The 20,610-nt window shown below is 44.7% G+C and overlaps 1 protein-coding gene across 2 annotated transcripts in view; it reads right to left on the minus strand.

The window, feature by feature from the left end:
- LDHD (lactate dehydrogenase D) overlaps window positions 1-20,610 on the minus strand; it is a 668,169-nt gene that overhangs the window by 10,125 nt on the left and 637,434 nt on the right. Inside the window, exons 10-11 of one of the 2 annotated variants that reach the window (XM_088448611.1) lie at window positions 16,850-16,961; window positions 11,122-11,187 (exon numbers count right to left, since the gene is read on the minus strand). In XM_088448611.1, the coding sequence (XP_088304737.1) occupies window positions 11,130-11,187; window positions 16,850-16,961 (170 nt within the window). In that variant the 3' untranslated portion in view covers window positions 11,122-11,129. Of the gene's footprint in view, window positions 1-11,121; window positions 11,188-16,849; window positions 16,962-20,610 lie in introns of those variants that run through there. The other variant, XM_088448610.1, reaches the window with a different exon arrangement.

The following is a 20,610-nucleotide window of genomic DNA, read 5'->3' on the forward strand; positions in this document are numbered from 1 at the left end:
ATGCTGAATGGTGACTGGTGCTAATGGACAGGAAGACAGCTCAGTGACAGAGATGATTGATAGACAGCATTGTGATGCTGATTGGTGACTGGTGCTAATGGACAGGAAGACACCTCAGTGACAGAGATGATTGTTATACTGCACTGTGATGCTGAATGGTGACTGGTGCTAATGGACAGGAAGACACCTCAGTTACAGAGATGATTGATAGACAACTCTGTGATGCTGAATGGCCACTGGTGCTAATGGACAGGAAGACACCACAGTGACAAAGACGATTGTAATACGGGACTGTGATGCTGAATGGTGACTGGTGCTAATGGACAGGAAGACACCTCAGTGACAGAGATGATTGTTATACAACACTATGATGCTGAATGGCCACTGGTGCTAATGGACAGGAAGACACCTCAGTGACAGACACGATTGTTATACAACACTATGATGCTGAATGGTGACTGGTGCTAATGGACAGGAAGACACCTCAGTGACAGAGATGATTGTTATACAATACTATGATGCTGAATGGTGACTGGTGCTAATGGACAGGAAGACACCTCAGTGACAGAGACGATTGTTATACAACACTATGATGCTGAATGGTGACTGGTGCTAATCGACAGGAAGACACCTCAGTGACAGAGATGATTGTTATACAACACTATGATGCTTTATGGTGACTGGTGCTAATGGACAGCAAGACACCTCAGTGACAGACACGATTGATAGACAACACTATGATGCTCAATTGGTGACTCGTGCTAATGGACAGGAAGACACCTCAGTGACAGAGACGATTGTTATACAACACTATGATGCTGAATGGTGACTGGTGCTAATGGATAGGAAGACACCTCAGTGACAGACACGATTGATAGACAACTCTGTGATGCTGAATGGTGACTGGTGCTAATGGACAAGAAGACACCTCAGTGACAAAGATGATTGTTATACAACACTATGATGCTGAATGGTGACTGGTGCTAATCGACAGGAAGACACCTCAGTGAAAGAGACGATTGTTATACAACACTATGATGCTGAATGGTGACTGGTGCTAATGGACAGGAAGACACCTCAGTGACAGAGACGACTGTTATACAACACTATGATGCTGAATGGTGACTGGTGCTAATGGACAGGAAGACACCTCAGTGACAGACACGATTGATAGACAACTCTGTGATGCTGAATGGTGACTGGTGCTAATGGACAAGAAGACACCTCAGTGACAAAGATGATTGTTATACAACACTATGATGCTGAATGGTGACTGGTGCTAATGGACAGGAAGACAGCTTAGTGACAGACACGATTGATAGACAACACTGTGATGCTGAATGGTGACTGGTGCTAATGGACAGGAAGACACCTCAGTGACAGAGATTACTGATAGACAGCATTGTGAAGCTGATTGGTGACTGGTGCTAATGGACAGGAAGACACCTCAGTGACAGAGATGATTGTTATACAACACTATGATGCTGAATGGTGACTGGTGCTAATGGACAGGAAGACAGCTCAGTGACAGAGATGATTGATAGACAGCATTGTGATGCTGATTGGTGACAGGTGCTAATGGACAGGAAGACACCTCAGTGACAGAGATGATTGTTATACTGCACTGTGATGCTGAATGGTGACTGGTGCTAATGGACAGGAAGACACCTCAGTTACAGAGATGATTGATAGACAACTCTGTGATGCTGAATGGCCACTGGTGCTAATGGACAGGAAGACACCACAGTGACAAAGACGATTGTAATACGGGACTGTGATGCTGAATGGTGACTGGTGCTAATGGACAGGAAGACACCTCAGTGACAGAGATGATTGTTATACAACACTATGATGCTGAATGGCCACTGGTGCTAATGGACAGGAAGACACCTCAGTGACAGACACGATTGTTATACAACACTATGATGCTGAATGGTGACTGGTGCTAATGGATAGGAAGACACCTCAGTGACAGAGATGATTGTTATACAATACTATGATGCTGAATGGTGACTGGTGCTAATGGACAGGAAGACACCTCAGTGACAGAGACGATTGTTATACAACACTATGATGCTGAATGGTGACTGGTGCTAATCGACAGGAAGACACCTCAGTGACAGAGATGATTGTTATACAACACTATGATGCTTTATGGTGACTGGTGCTAATGGACAGCAAGACACCTCAGTGACAGACACGATTGATAGACAACACTATGATGCTCAATGGTGACTCGTGCTAATGGACAGGAAGACACCTCAGTGACAGAGACGATTGTTATACAACACTATGATGCTGAATGGTGACTGGTGCTAATGGACAGGAAGACACCTCAGTGACAGACACGATTGATAGACAACTCTGTGATGCTGAATGGTGACTGGTGCTAATGGACAAGAAGACACCTCAGTGACAAAGATGATTGTTATACAACACTATGATGCTGAATGGTGACTGGTGCTAATGGACAGGAAGACAGCTTAGTGACAGACACGATTGATAGACAACACTGTGATGCTGAATGGTGACTGGTGTTAATGGACAGGAAGACACCTCAGTGACAGAGATTATTGATAGACAGCATTGTGATGCTGATTGGTGACTGGTGCAAATGGACAGGAAGACACCTTAGTGACAGAGATGATTGTTATACAACACTATGATGCTGAATGGTGACTGGTGCTAATGGACAAGAAGACACCTCAGTGACAGAGATGATTGATAGACAACTCTGTGATGCTGAATGGTGACTGGTGCTAATGGACAGGAAAACACCTCAGTGACAGAGACGATTGTTATACAACACTATGATGCTGAATGGTGACTGGTGCTAATGGACAGGAAGACAGCTTAGTGACAGACACGATTGATAGACAACACTGTGATGCTGAATGGTGACTGGTGTTAATGGACAGGAAGACACCTCAGTGAAAGAGAAGATTGATAGACAACACTATGCTGCTGAATGGTGACTGGTGCTAATGGACAGGAAGACAACTCAGTGACAGAGATTATATATATACAACACTATGATGCTGAATGGTGACTGGTGTTAATGGACAGGAAGACACCTCAGTGACAGAGACGATTGTTATACAACACTATGCTTCTGAATGGTGACTGGTGCTAATGTACAGGAAGACACCTCAGTGACAGAGATGATTGTTATACAACACTATGATGCTGAATGGTGACTGGTGCTAATGGACAGGAAGACATCTCAGTGACAGAGATGATTGTTATACAAAACTATGATGCTGAATGGTGACTGGTGCTAATGGACAGGAAGACAACTCAGTGACAGAGATGATATATATACAACACTATGATGCTTAATGGTCATTGGTGCTAATGGACAGGAAGACACCTAAGTCAGTGACAGAGATGATTGATAGACAACTCTGTGATACTGAATGGTGACTGGTGCTAATGGACAGGAAGACACCACAGTGACAGAGATGATTGTTATACAACACTATGATGCAGAATGGCCACTGGTGCTAATGGACAGGAAGACACCTCAGTGACAGACACGATTGTTAGACAACACTACGATGCTGAATGGCGACAAGTGCTAATGGACAGGAAGACACCTCAGTGACAGAGATGATTGTTATACAACACTATGATGCAGAATGGCCACTGGTGCTAATGGACAGGAAGACACCTCAGTGACAGACACGATTGTTAGACAACACTACGATGCTGAATGGCGACAAGTGCTAGTGGACAGGAAGACACCTCAGTGACAGAGATGATTGTTATACAACACTATGATGCTGAATGGTCATTGGCGCTAATGGACAGGAAGACACCTAAGTGACAGAGACGATTGATAGACAGCACTATGATGCTGAATGGTGACTGGTGCTAATGGACAGGAAGACACCTCAGTGACAGAGATGATAGATAGACAGCATTGTGATGCTGATTAGTGACTGGTGCTAATGGACAGGAAGACAACTCAGTGACAGAGATTATATATATACAACACTATGATGCTGAATGGTGACTGGTGTTAATGGACAGGAAGACACCTCAGTGACAGAGACGATTGTTATACAACACTATGCTTCTGAATGGTGACTGGTGCTAATGTACAGGAAGACACCTCAGTGACAGAGATGATTGTTATACAACACTATGATACTGAATGGTGACTGGTGCTAATGGACAGGAAGACACCTCAGTGACAGAGACGATTGTTATACAACACTATGATGCTGAATGGTGACTGGTGCTAATGGACAGTAAGACAACTCAGTGACAGAGATGATATATATACAACACTATGATGCTTAATGGTCATTGGTGCTAATGGACAGGAAGACACCTAAGTGACAGAGACGATTGATAGACAGCACTATGATGCTGAATGGTGACTGGTGCTAATGGACAGGAAGACACCTCAGTGACAGAGACGATTGATAGACAACTCTGTGATGCAGAATGGTGACTGGTGCTAATGGACAAGAAGACACCTCAGTGACAGAGATGATTGATAGACAACTCTGTGATACTGAATGGTGACTGGTGCTAATGGACAGGAAGACACCACAGTGACAGAGATGATTGTTATACAACACTATGATGCCGAATGGCCACTGGTGCTAATGGACAGGAAGACACCTCAGTGACAGACACGATTGTTAGACAACACTACGATGCTGAATGGCGACAAGTGCTAATGGACAGGAAGACACCTCAGTGACAGAGATGATTGTTATACAACACTATGATGCTGAATGGTCATTGGTGCTAATGGACAGGAAGACACCTAAGTGACAGAGACGATTGATAGACAGCACTATGATGCTGAATGGTGACTGGTGCTAATGGACAGGAAGACACCTCAGTGACAGAGATGATTGATAGACAGCATTGTGATGCTGATTAGTGACTGGTGCTAATGGACAGGAAGACACCTCAGTGACAGAGATGATTGATAGACAACTCTGTGATGCAGAATGGTGACTGGTGCTAATGGACAAGAAGACACCTCAGTGACAGAGATGATTGATAGACAACTCTGTGATACTGAATGGTGACTGGTGCTAATGGACAGGAAGACACCTCAGTGAAAGAGATGATTGATAGACAACACTATGATGCTGAATTGTGACTGGTGGTAATGGACAGGAAGTCACCACAGTGACAGAGATGATTGATTGACAACTCTGTGATGCTGAATGGTGACTGGTGCTTATGGACAGGAAGACACCTCAGTGACAGAGATGATTGTTATACAACACTATGATGCTGAATGGTGACTGGTGCTAATGGACTGGAAGACACCTCAGTGACAGAGTCGATTGATATACAACACTATGATGCTGAATGGTGACTGGTGCTAATGGACTGGAAGACACCTCAGTGACAGAGTCGATTGTTATACAACACTATGATGCCGAATGGTGACAAGTGCTAATGGACAGGAAGACACCTCAGTGACAGAGATGATTGTTATACAACACTATGATGCTGAATGGCCACTGGTGCTAATGGACAGGAAGACACCTCAGTGACAGACACGATTGTTATACAACACTATGATGCTGAATGGTGACTGGTGCTAATGGACAGGAAGACACCTCAGTGACAGAGATGATTGTTATACAACACTATGATGCTGAATGGTCATTGGTGCTAATGGACAGGAAGACACCTCAGTGAAAGAGAAGATTGATAGACAACACTATGATGCTGAATGGTGACTGGTGCTATTGGACAGGAAGACAACTCAGTGACAGAGACGATTGTTATACAACACTAAGATGCTGAATGGTGACTGATGTTAATGGAGAGGAAGACACCTCAGTGAGAGAGACGATTGTTATACAACACTATGATGCTGAATGGTGACAGGTGCTAATGGACAGGAAGACACGTCAGTGACAGAGACGATTGTTATATAACACTATGATGCTGAATGGTGACTGGTGCTAATGGACAGGAAGACACCTCAGTGACAGAGACGATTGTTATACAACACTATGATGCTGAATGGTGACTGGTGCTAATGGAAAGGAAGACACCTCAGTGACAGAGATGATTGTTATACAACACTATGATGCTGAATGGTGACTGGTGCTAATGGACAGGAAGACACCTCAGTGACAGAGATGATTGTTATACAACACTATGATGCTGAATGGTCATTGGTGCTAATGGACAGGAAGACACCTAAGTGACAGAGACGATTGATAGACAGCACTATGATGCTGAATGGTGACTGGTGCTAATGGACAGGAAGACACCTCAGTGACAGAGATGATTGTTATACAGCACTGTGATGCTGAATGGTGACTGGTGCTAATGGACAGGAAGACACCTCAGAGAAAGAGATGATTGATAGACAACACTATGATGCTGAATGGTGACTGGTGCTAAAGGATAGGAAGACAACTCAGTGACAGAGACGATTGTTATACAACACTATGATGCTGAATGGTGACTGGTGCTAATGGACAGGAACACACCTCAGTGAAAGAGACGATTGTTATACAACACTATGATGCTGAATGGTGACTGGTGCTAATGGACAGGAAGACACCTCAGTGACAGAGATGATTGTTATACAACACTATGATGCTGAATGGTGACTGGTGCTAATGGAAAGGAAGACACCTCAGTGACAGAGATGATTGTTATACAACACTATGATGCTGAATGGTGACTGGTGCTAATGGACAGGAAGACACCTCAGTGACAGAGATGATTGTTATACAACACTATGATGCTGAATGTCATTGGTGCTAATGGACAGGAAGACACCTAAGTGACAGAGACGATTGATAGACAGCACTATAATGCTGAATGGTGACTGGTGCTAATGGACAGGAAGACACCTCAGTGACAGAGATGATTGATAGACAACTCTGTGATGCTGAATGGTGACTGGTGCTAATGGACAAGAAGACACCTCAGTGACAGAGATGATTGTTTTATAGCACTGTGATGCTGAATGGTGACTGGTGCTAATGGACAGGAAGACACCTCAGTGAAAGAGATGATTGATAGACAACACTATGATGCTGAATGGTGACTGGTGCTAATGGACAAGAAGACACCTCAGTGACAGAGATGATTGTTGGACAGCACTGTAATGCTGAGTGGTGACTGGTGCTAATGGACAGGAAGACACCTCTGTGATAGAGATGATTGTTGAACAACACTGTGATGGTGAATGGTGAATGGTTCAATACCGTTCCTGAAGAAAGTTTAACTACCACAACGCATTGCACGGACCTCCTGATGCTGGGACCGCAGAGGATAACCTCTAGGAGGACTTTCCATTTGGTTTAATCAAACTTTTTGTGGTGGTGCTGAGCTGGAAGGCCAGAACCTCATTGCTTTAGATAAAGCTAGCCTACCACAACACCTTTATTTGGTCAGAAAAATGCGTAATATATTGTCCCTCCTCAAAATCTTGCCTGTAATTGTGTCCATCATCTTATATGCATTTTATATATGCACATTTTTATTATATATGTCTTTATGTCCACCTATTTGTGTGTTTTAATTAGTGGAGTAAACATTTTGTGTATCTTTAATGAATGCACCTTGAGAAATATGTGTATTAAGTTTATTTAAGTACTCATCCAGTTAAAATTAGCACCATTCACTATACAGAATTTCATGAATGGTGACTGGTGCCAATGGACAGGAAGACACCTCAGTGCCAGAGACGATTGTAAGACAACACTGTGATGCTGAAAGGTGACTGGTGCTAATGGATAGGAAGATTCCTCAATGACTAAGACATTTGTACATGCACAATAGAGATGTTTCGGGAATGCAGAGTGGGCACCATGTTCCTGGAGACCTGTACATGCACAATAGAGACATCTCGGCAATGTAGAGCGGGCGCCATGTTCCCGGAGACCTGTAAATGCAAAATAGAGATATCCCAGGAATGCAGCGCAGGCACCATGTTCCTGGAGACCTGTAAATGCACAATAGAGATGTCCCAGGAATGCAGAGCGGGCACCATGTTCCTGGAGACCTGTACATGAAAAATAGAGATGTCTCAGGAATGCAGAGCAGGCGCCATGTTGCCGGTGACCTGTAAATGCACAATAGAGATGTCCCAGGAATGCAGAGCGGGCACCATGTTCCTGGAGACCTGTACATGAAAAATAGAGATGTCCCAGGAATGCAGAGCGGGCACCATGTTCCCGGAGACCTGTACATGCACAATAGAGATGTCCCAGGAATGCAGAGTGGGCACCATATTCCCAGAGACCTGTAGATGCACAATAGAGATGTCCCGGGAATGCAGAGCGGGTACCATGTTCCATGAGACCTCTACATGCACAATAGAGATGTCCCAGGAATGCAGAGCGGGTACCATGTTCCCGGAGACCTGTACAGGTACAATAGAGATGTCCCAGGAATGCACAGCAGGCACCATGTTCCCGTAGACCTGTACATGCACAATAGAGATGTCCCGGGAAAGCAGAGTGGGCACAATGTTCCCAGAGACCTGTACATGCACAACAGAGATGTCCCGGGAATGCAGAGTGGGCACCATGTTCCCAGAGACCTGTACATGCACAATAGAGATGTCCCAGGAATGCAGCATGGGCACCATGTTCCCGGAGACCAGTTCATGCACAATAGAGATGTCCCAGGAATGCAGCATGGGCACCATGTTCCCGGAGACCTGTACATGCACAATAGAGATGTCCCAGGAATGCAGAGAGGGCACCATGTTCCCGGAGACCTGTACATGCACAATAGAGATGTCCCAGGAATGCAGCGTGGGCACCATTTTCCCGGAGACCTGTACATGCACAATAGAGATGTCCCAGGAATGCAGAGCAGGCACCATGTCCCCGGACACCTGTATATGCACAATAGGGATGTCCCGGGAAAGCAAAGTGGGCACAATGTTCCCAGAGACCTGTACATGTACAACAGAGATGTCCCGGGAATGCAGAGCAGGCACCATGTTCCCGGAGACCTGTACATGCACAATAGAGATGCCCCAGGAATGCAGAGTGGGCACAATGTTCCCGGAGACCTGTACATGCACAATAGAGATGTCCCAGGAATGCAGCGTGGGCACCATGTTCCCGGAGACCTGTACATGCACAATAGAGATGTCCCGGGAAAACAGAGAGGGCACAATGTTCCCGGAGACCTGTACATGCACAACAGAGATGTCCCGGGAATGCAGAGCGGGCACCATGTTCCTGGAGACCTGTACATGAAAAATAGAGATGTCTCAGGAATGCAGAGCAGGCGCCATGTTGCCGGTGACCTGTAAATGCACAATAGAGATGTCCCAGGAATGCAGAGCGGGCACCATGTTCCTGGAGACCTGTACATGAAAAATAGAGATGTCCCAGGAATGCAGAGCGGGCACCATGTTCCCGGAGACCTGTACATGCACAATAGAGATGTCCCAGGAATGCAGAGTGGGCACCATATTCCCAGAGACCTGTAGATGCACAATAGAGATGTCCCGGGAATGCAGAGCGGGTACCATGTTCCATGAGACCTCTACATGCACAATAGAGATGTCCCAGGAATGCAGAGCGGGTACCATGTTCCCGGAGACCTGTACAGGTACAATAGAGATGTCCCAGGAATGCACAGCAGGCACCATGTTCCCGTAGACCTGTACATGCACAATAGAGATGTCCCGGGAAAGCAGAGTGGGCACAATGTTCCCAGAGACCTGTACATGCACAACAGAGATGTCCCGGGAATGCAGAGTGGGCACCATGTTCCCAGAGACCTGTACATGCACAATAGAGATGTCCCAGGAATGCAGCATGGGCACCATGTTCCCGGAGACCAGTTCATGCACAATAGAGATGTCCCAGGAATGCAGCATGGGCACCATGTTCCCGGAGACCTGTACATGCACAATAGAGATGTCCCAGGAATGCAGAGAGGGCACCATGTTCCCGGAGACCTGTACATGCACAATAGAGATGTCCCAGGAATGCAGCGTGGGCACCATTTTCCCGGAGACCTGTACATGCACAATAGAGATGTCCCAGGAATGCAGAGCAGGCACCATGTCCCCGGACACCTGTATATGCACAATAGGGATGTCCCGGGAAAGCAAAGTGGGCACAATGTTCCCAGAGACCTGTACATGTACAACAGAGATGTCCCGGGAATGCAGAGCAGGCACCATGTTCCCGGAGACCTGTACATGCACAATAGAGATGCCCCAGGAATGCAGAGTGGGCACAATGTTCCCGGAGACCTGTACATGCACAATAGAGATGTCCCAGGAATGCAGCGTGGGCACCATGTTCCCGGAGACCTGTACATGCACAATAGAGATGTCCCGGGAAAACAGAGAGGGCACAATGTTCCCGGAGACCTGTACATGCACAACAGAGATGTCCCGGGAAGGCAGAGCGGGCACCATGTTCCCGGAGACCTCTAGATGCACAATAGAGATGTCCGGGGAATGCAGAGCGGGCACCATGTTCCCAGAGACCTGTGCATGCACAGTAGAGATGTCCCAGGAATGCAGAGCGGGCGTCATGTTCCCGGAGACCTGTAAATGCACAATAGAGATGTCCCAGGAATGCAGAGTGGGCACCATGTTCCCAGAGACCTGTACATGCACAATAGAGATGTCCCAGGAATGCAGAGCGAACACCATTTTCCCGGAGACCTGTACATGCACAATAGAGATGTCCCGGGAATGCAGAGCGGGCACCATGTTCCCGAAGACCTGTACATGCACAATAGAGATGTCTCGGGAATGCAGAGCAGGCACCATGTTCCCGGAGACCTGTACATGCACAATAGAGATGTCCAGGGAATGCAGAGTGGGCACCAAGTACCCGGAGACCTGTACATGCACAATAGAGATGTCCCAGGAATGCAGAGCGGGCACCATATTCCCAGAGACCTGTACATGCACAATAGAGATGTCCCAGGAATGCAGAGTGGGCACATGTTCCCGGAGACCTGTGCATGCACAATAGAGATGTCCCAGGAATGCAGAGCGGGCACCATATTCCCGGAGACCTGTACATGCACAATAGAGATGTCCCAGGAATGCAGAGCGGGCACATTATTCCCAGAGACCTGTAGATGAACAATAGGGATGTCCCAGGAATGCAGAGTGGGCACCATGTTCCCGGGGACCTCTACATGCACAATAGAGATGTCCCGGGAATGCAGAGCGGGCACCATGTTCCTGGAGACCTGTGCATTCACAATAGAGATGTCCCAGGAATGCAGAGCGGGCACCATGTTACCGGGGACCTGTACATGCACAATAGAGATGTCCCAGGAATGCAGAGAGGGCACCATGTTCCCGGAGATCTGTACATGCTCGATGTCCCGGGAATGCAGATCGAGCACCATGTTCCCGGAGATCTGTACATGCATAATAGAGATGTCCCAGGAATGCAGATTGGGTGCCATGTTCCCGGAGACCTGTACATGCACAATAGAGATGTCCCAGGAATGCAGAGTGGGCACCATTTTCCCGGAGACCTGTACATGCACAATAGAGATGTCCCAGGAATGCAGAGCAGGAGCCATATTCCTGGAGACCTGTACATGCACAATAGAGATGTCCCAGGAAAGCAGAGCGGGCACCATGATCCCGGAGACCTGTACATGCATATTATAGATGTCCAAGGAATGCAGAGAGGGCACCATGTTCCCGGAGACCTGTACATGCACAATAGAGATGTCCCAGGAATGCAGAGTGGGCACCATGTTCCCGGTGACCTGTATATGCACAGTAGATTCTGAAACAGAGCCAGAGTCGGCTGCACTGCCAGAGAGGAGGGGGTCCACATAGAGGCTGCACACAGGTCCCCTCCAGTCTTAAAATGCCCCAGGTGCAGGGTGTTTGATGCACATTGGCCAGAAGACCTTCTCTACAGCTTTGTGCTGCTCTTGTTGGTGGTATAATTTCTAACATTACTTGGGAATTTCTTCCTATAGCAAATACACTAATCTCCTAACTCTCTGTGTGCTGGAGCCGGCTGATGAATTACCTGCTTATCCCGGTATGATTGCTGATGGGAAACTATTGTGTGAACACACTGAGTGACAGTCACTGATGTGACCACAATGGATGAAAGTCACTGATGTGAAGTGACCACAATGGATGACAGTCACTGATGTGATGTGACCACAATGGATGAGGGTTACTGATGTGATGCTACCACAATGGTTGACAGTCCCTGATGTGATGTGACCACAATGGATGACAGTTACTGTTGTGACCACAATGGATGACAGTTAACGATGTGACCACAGTGGATGACAGCCACTGATGTGATGTGACCACAATGGTAGACAGTCACTGATGTGATGTGACCACAATGGATGACAGTCACTGATGTGATATTACCACAATGGCACACAGTCACTGATGTGACCACAATGGATGACAGTCACTGATGAAATGTGACCACAATGGATGACAGTCACTGATGTGATGTGATTACAATGGATGACAGTCACTGATGTGATGCTACCACAATGGATGACAATTACTGATGTGATGTGACCACAATGGATGACAGTCACTGATGTGATGCTACCACAATGGCAGACAGTCACTGATGTGACCACAATGGATGACAGTCACTGATGTGATGTTACCACAATGGCAGACAGTCACTGATGTGATCACCATGGATGACAATCACTGTTGTGATGTTACCACAATGGTAGACAGTTACTGATGTGATGTGCCCAAAATGGATGACAGTCATTGATGTGATGTGACCACAATGGATGACAGTCACTGATGTGATGTGACCACAATGGATGACAGTCACTGATGTGATGTGACCACAATGGATGGCAGTCACTGATGTGATGCTACCACAATGGATGACAGTTACTGATGTGATGTGACCACAATGGATGACAGTTACTGATGTGATGTGACCACAATGGATGACAATCACTGATGTGATGCTACCACAATGGATGACAGTTACTGATGTGATGTGACCACAATGGATGACAGTCACTGATGTGATGTGACCACAATGGATGACAGTCACTGATGTGATGTGACCACAATGGATGATAGTAACTGATGTGATGTTACCGCAATGGTAGACAGTAACTGATGTGATGTGATGACAATGGATGACAGTCACTGATGTGATGCTACCACAATGGATGACAGTTACTGATGTGATGTGACCACAATGGATGACAGGTACTGATGTGATGTGACCACAATGGATGACAGTCACTGATGTGATGAGACCACAATGGATGACAGTTACTGATGTGATGTGTCCACAATGGATGACAGTCACTGATGTGATGAGACCACAATGGATGATAGTTACTGATGTGATGTGACCACAATGGATGATAGTCACTGATGTGATGTGACCACAATGGATGATAGTCACTGATGTGATATTACTGCAATGGTAGACAGTCATGATAGTCACTGATGTGATGTGACCACAATGGATGATAGTCACTGATGTGATGTTACTGCAATGGTAGACAGTCACTGATGTGATGTGATGACAATGGATGACAGTCACTGATGTGATTTGACCACAATGGATGACAGTTACTGATGTGATGTGACCACAATGGATGACAGTTAACGATGTGACTACAATGGATGACAGTCACTGATGTGATGCTACCACAATGGATGACAGTTACTGATGTGATGTGACCACAATGGAAGACAGTTACTGATGTGATGTGACCACAATAGATGACAGTTACTGATGTGATGTGATGACATTGGATGACAGTCACTGATGTGATGTGACCACAATGGATGACAGTTACATATGTGATGTGACCACAATGGATGACAGTTACTTATGTGATGTGACCACAATGGATGACAGTTAACGATGTGACTACAATGGATGACAGTCACTGATGTGATGCTACCACAATGGATGACAGTCACTGATGTGATGTGACCACAATGGATGACAGTCACTGATGTGATGTGACCACAATGGATGACAGTTACTGATGTGATGTGACCACAATGGATGACAGTCACTGATGTGATGTGACCACAATGGATGACAGTTAGTGATGTGATGTGACCACAATGGATGACAGTCACTGATGTGATGTGACCACAATGGATGACAGTCACTGATGTGATGCTACCACAATGGATGACAGTTACTGATGTGATGTGACCACAATGGATGACAGTCACTGATGTGATGCTACCACAATGGATGACAGTCACTGATGTGATGTGACCACAATGGATGACAGTCACTGATGCGATGTTACCGCAATGGTAGACAGTCACTGATGTGATGTGATGACAATGGATGACAGTCACTGATGTGATGTGACCACAATGAATGACAGTCACTGACGTGATGCTACCACAATGGATGACAGTTACTGATGTGATGTGACCACAATGGATGACAGTCACTGATGTGATGCTACCACAATGGATGACAGTTACTGATGTGATGTGACCACAATGGATGACAATCACTGATGTGATGCTACCACAATGGATGACAGTTACTGATGTGATGTGACCACAATGGATGACAGTCACTGATGTGATGTGACCACAATGGATGACAGTCACTGATGTGATTTGACCACAATGGATGAGGGTTACTGATGTGATGCTACCACAATGGTTGACAGTCCCTGATGTGATGTGACCACAATGGATGACAGTTACTGTTGTGACCACAATGGATGACAGTTAACGATGTGACCACAGTGGATGACAGCTACTGATGTGATGTGACCACAATGGTAGACAGTCACTGATGTGATGTGACCACAATGGATGACAGTCACTGATGTGATGTGACCACAATGGATGACAGTCACTGATGTGATCTGACCACAATGGATGAGGGTTACTGATGTGATGCTACAACAATGGTTGACAGTCCCTGATGTGATGTGACCACAATGGATGACAGTTACTGTTGTGACCACAATGGATGACAGTTAACGATGTGACCACAGTGGATGACAGCCACTGATGTGATGTGACCACAATGGTAGACAGTCACTGATGTGATGTGACCACAATGGATGACAGTCACTGATGTGATATTACCACAATGGCAGACAGTCACTGATGTGACCACAATGGATGACAGTCACTGATGTGATGTGACCACAATGGATGACAGTCACTGATGTGATGCTACCACAATGGCAGACAGTCACTGATGTGACCACAATGAATGACAGTCACTGACGTGATGCTACCACAATGGATGACAGTTACTGATGTGATGTGACCACAATGGATGACAGTCACTGATGTGATGCTACCACAATGGATGACAGTTACTGATGTGATGTGACCACAATGGATGACAATCACTGATGTGATGCTACCACAATGGATGACAGTTACTGATGTGATGTGACCACAATGGATGACAGTCACTGATGTGATGTGACCACAATGGATGACAGTCACTGATGTGATTTGACCACAATGGATGAGGGTTACTGATGTGATGCTACCACAATGGTTGACAGTCCCTGATGTGATGTGACCACAATGGATGACAGTTACTGTTGTGACCACAATGGATGACAGTTAACGATGTGACCACAGTGGATGACAGCCACTGATGTGATGTGACCACAATGGTAGACAGTCACTGATGTGATGTGACCACAATGGATGACAGTCACTGATGTGATGTGACCACAATGGATGACAGTCACTGATGTGATTTGACCACAATGGATGAGGGTTACTGATGTGATGCTACCACAATGGTTGACAGTCCCTGATGTGATGTGACCACAATGGATGACAGTCACTGATGTGATGTGACCACAATGGATGACAGTCACTGATGTGATGCTACCGCAATGGCAGACAGTCACTGATGTGACCACAATGGATGACAGTCACTGATGTGATGTTACCACAATGGCAGACAGTCACTGATGTGATCACCATGGATGACAATCACTGTTGTGATGTTACCACAATGGCAGACAGTTACTGATGTGATGTGCCCAAAATGGATGACAGTCATTGATGTGATGTGACCACAATGGATGACAGTCACTGATGTGATGTGAATACAATGGATGATAGTTACTGATGTGATGTGACCACAATGGATGACAGTCACTGATGTGATGTGACCACAATGGATGGCAGTCACTGATGTGATGCTACCACAATGGTTGACAGTTACTGATGTGATGTGACCACATTGGATGACAGTTACTGATGTGATGTGACCACAATGGATGACAGTCACTGATGTGATGCTACCACAATGGATGACAGTTACTGATGTGATGTGACCACAATGGATGACAGTCACTGATGTGATGCTACCACAATGGATGACAGTTACTGATGTGATGTGACCACAATGGATGACAATCACTGATGTCATGCTACCACAATGGATGACAGTTACTGATGTGATGTGACCACAATGGGTGACAGTCACTGATGTGATGTGACACAATGGATGACAGTCACTGATGTGATGTGACCACAATGGATGACAGTCACTGATGTGATGTGACCACAATGGATGATAGTCACTGATGTGATGTTACCGCAATGGTAGACAGTTACTGATGTGATGTGATTACAATGGATGACAGTTACTGATGTGATGTGATTACAATGGATGACAGTTACTGATGTGATGTGATTACAATGGATGACAGTCACTGATAACATAACAATAAGTAGAATCAAGATTTTTAAAATCATTGGTTGTGTCACAGGTGTTGATATAAAATTGAGAGAAATCACAATTATTGACTTCAGCAACTTCTCCTGGCTTCTTACGTTTTTTTTTTTTTTTTAGGATTTTGATTATGATTAGATAAAATCAGTGACATGTAGTAACAGATTTACCTGGCTAGCCTGTCTGTAAATGTCTTTACTCTTTGCACTTCCTCCAGGTCACTCAAGTCCAGCACCAGAATACAGTGAAAGTTTCCATCACCAACATGTCCAGCTATAGGACCTGCAATGTATATAGTGTGAGACACAAACCACTCAATGCATGTATGTAGTTCAGAACACAAGCCACAAGTATGCACATAGAGTAATACCCAAGCCACATGTCTGTACATAGAGTAATACACAAGCCACATGTATGTACATAGAGTAATACACAAGCAACATGTATGTACATAGAGTAATACACAAGCCACATGTATGTACATAGAGTAATACACAAGCCACATGTATGTACATAGAGTAATACACAAGTTACATGTATGTACATAGAGTAATACACAAGCCACATGTATGTACATAGAGTAATACACAAGCCACATGTATGCACATAGAGTAATACACAAGCCACATGTATGTACATAGAGTAATACACAAGCCACATGTATGTACATAGAGTAATACACAAGCCACATGTATGCATATAGAGTAATACACAAGCCACATGTATGTACATAGAGTAATACACAAGCCACATGTATGTACATAGAGTAATACACAAGCCACATGTATGTACATAGAGTAATACACAAGCCACATGTATGCATATAGAGTAATACACAAGCCACATATATGTACATAGAGTAATACACAAGCCCCATGTCTGTACATAGAGTAATACACAAGCCACATGTATGTACATAGAGTAATACACAAGCCACATGTATGTACATATAGTAATACACAAGCCACATGTATGTACATAGAGTAATACACAAGCCACATGTATGTACATAGAGTAATACACAAGCCACATGTATGCATATAGAGTAATACACAAGCCACATGTATGTACATAGAGTAATACACAAGTTACATGTATGTACATAGAGTAATACACAAGTTACATGTATGTACATAGAGTAATACACAAGCCACATGTATGTACATAGAGTAATACACAAGCCACATGTATGTACATAGAGTAATACACAAGCCACATGTATGCATATAGAGTAATACACAAGCCACATGTATGTACATAGTTATACACAAGCCACATGTATGTACATAGAGTAATACACAAGCCACATGTATGTACATAGAGTAATACACAAGCCACATGTATGCATATAGAGTAATACACAAGCCACATGTATGTACATAGTTATACACAAGCCACATGTATGTACATAGAGTAATACACAAGCCACATGTATGTACAGAGAGTAATACACAAGCCACATGTATGTACATAGAGTAATACACAAGCCACATGTATGCACATAGAGTAATACACAAGCCACATGTATGCACATAGAGTAATACAGAAGCCACATGTATGCACATAGAGTAATACACAAATTACATGTATGCACATAGAGTAATACACAAGTTACATGTATGTACATAGAGTAATACAGAAGCCACATGTATGTACATAGAGTAATACACAGGCCACATGTATGTACATAGAGTAATACACAAGCCACGTGTATGTACATAGAGAAATACACAAGCCACGTGTATGTACATATAGTAATACACAAGCCACGTGTATGTACATATAGTAATACACAAGCCACGTGTATGTACATAGAGTAATACACAAGGCACATGTATGTACATAGAGTAATACACAAGCCACATGTATGTACATAGAGTAATACACAAGCCACATGTATATACATAGAGAAATACACAAGCCACGTGTATGTACATAGAGTAATACACAAGCCACGTGTATGTACATATAGTAATACACAAGCCACATGTATGTACAAAGAGAAATACACAAGCCACGTGTATGTACATAGAGTAATACACAAGTTACATGTATGTACAGAGAGTAATACACAAGCCACATGTATGTACATAGAGTAATACACAAGCCACATGTATGCATATAGAGTAATACACAAGCCACATGTATGTACATATAGTAATACACAAGCCACGTGTATGTACATAGAGTAATACACAAGCCACGTGTATGTACATAGAGTAATACACAAGCCACATGTATGTACATAGAGTAATACACAAGCCACATGTATGTACATAGAGTAATACACAAGCCACATGTATGTACACAGAGTAATACACAAGCCACGTGTATGTACACAGAGCAATACACAAGCCACATGTATGTACATAGAGTAGTACACAAGCCACATGTATGTACATAGAGTAATACACAAGCCACATGTATGTACATAGAGTAATACACAAGCCACGTGTATGTACACAGAGCAATACACAAGTTACATGTATGTACATAGAGTAATACACAAGCCACATGTATGTACATAGAGAAATACACAAGCCACCTGTATGTACATAGAGTAATACACAAGCCACATGTATGTACATAGAGTAATACACAAGCCACAAGTATGTACATAGAGTAATACACAAGCCACATGTATGTACATAGAGCAATACACAAGCCACATGAATGCACTTAGAGTAATACACAAGCCACATGTATGTACAAAGAGAAATACACAAGCCACCTGTATGTACATAGAGTAATACACAAGCCACATGTATGTACATAGAGTAATACACCAGCCACATGTATGTACATAGAGTAATACACAAGCCACATGTATGTACATAGAGTAATACACAAGCCACATGTATGTACATAGAGTAATACACAAGCCACATGTATGTACATAGAGTAATACACAAGCCACGTGTATGTACACAGAGCAATACACAAGTTGCATGTATGTGAATAGAGCAATACACAAGCCACATGTATGACCAAGTGAACCCCTCAGACCGGAGCAAAGCCAGGGGGGCGCGATCAGTGCAATCGCATCCCCCCACAGATAGGGACTAATACAGCCCAGCACCAGCAGCATGGAGGGGGGGTGACATCAGATCAAGCACCCTGCCGGGCTTCTCCAGCAAGCCCAGGTAATGAATACACTGCCAAAACACCCCCGTGACACTCCCACAACACCCCCGTGACACTCCCATACAACCCATGGCACTCCCAACACACCCGCATTACACTCCCAATACACCCCCATCACACTCACATAACACCCCATCACAATCCCATAACACAACCATTACAATCCCACAACACCTCCGTAACACTCCCAAACAATACATTGCATTCCCATAACACACACATGGCACTCCCAAGACACCCCCATTACACTCCCATAACACTTCCATCACACTCCCATAACACACCCATTACACTCTCATAACACCCCTATTACACTCCCATACAACCCATGGCACTCCCATAACACACCCATGACACTCCCAATACACCCCCACAACACTCCCAATACACCTACATTACACTCCCATAACACCCTCATTACACTCCCATAGCACTCCCATAACGCTTCCATGACACTCCCATGACATTCCCATACAACCCTGGAACTCCCATAACACACCCATGACAATCCCATAACAACCCAACACACTCCCAATACACCCCCATTACACTCCCAATACACCCCCATTACACTCCCAATACACCCCCATTACACTCCCAATAAACCCCCATTACACTCCCATAGCACTCCCATAACGCTTCCATGACACTCCCATGACATTCCCATACAACCCTGGAACTCCCATAACACACCCATGACAATCCCATAACAACCCATCACACTCCCAATACACCCCCATTACACTCCCAATACACCCCCATTACACTCCCATAACACCCTAATTAC

Source organism: Taudactylus pleione, unplaced genomic scaffold (genome assembly GCF_031769625.1).
Source record: "Taudactylus pleione unplaced genomic scaffold, aTauple2 ptg000461l, whole genome shotgun sequence".
NCBI lineage: Eukaryota > Metazoa > Chordata > Amphibia > Anura > Myobatrachidae > Taudactylus > Taudactylus pleione.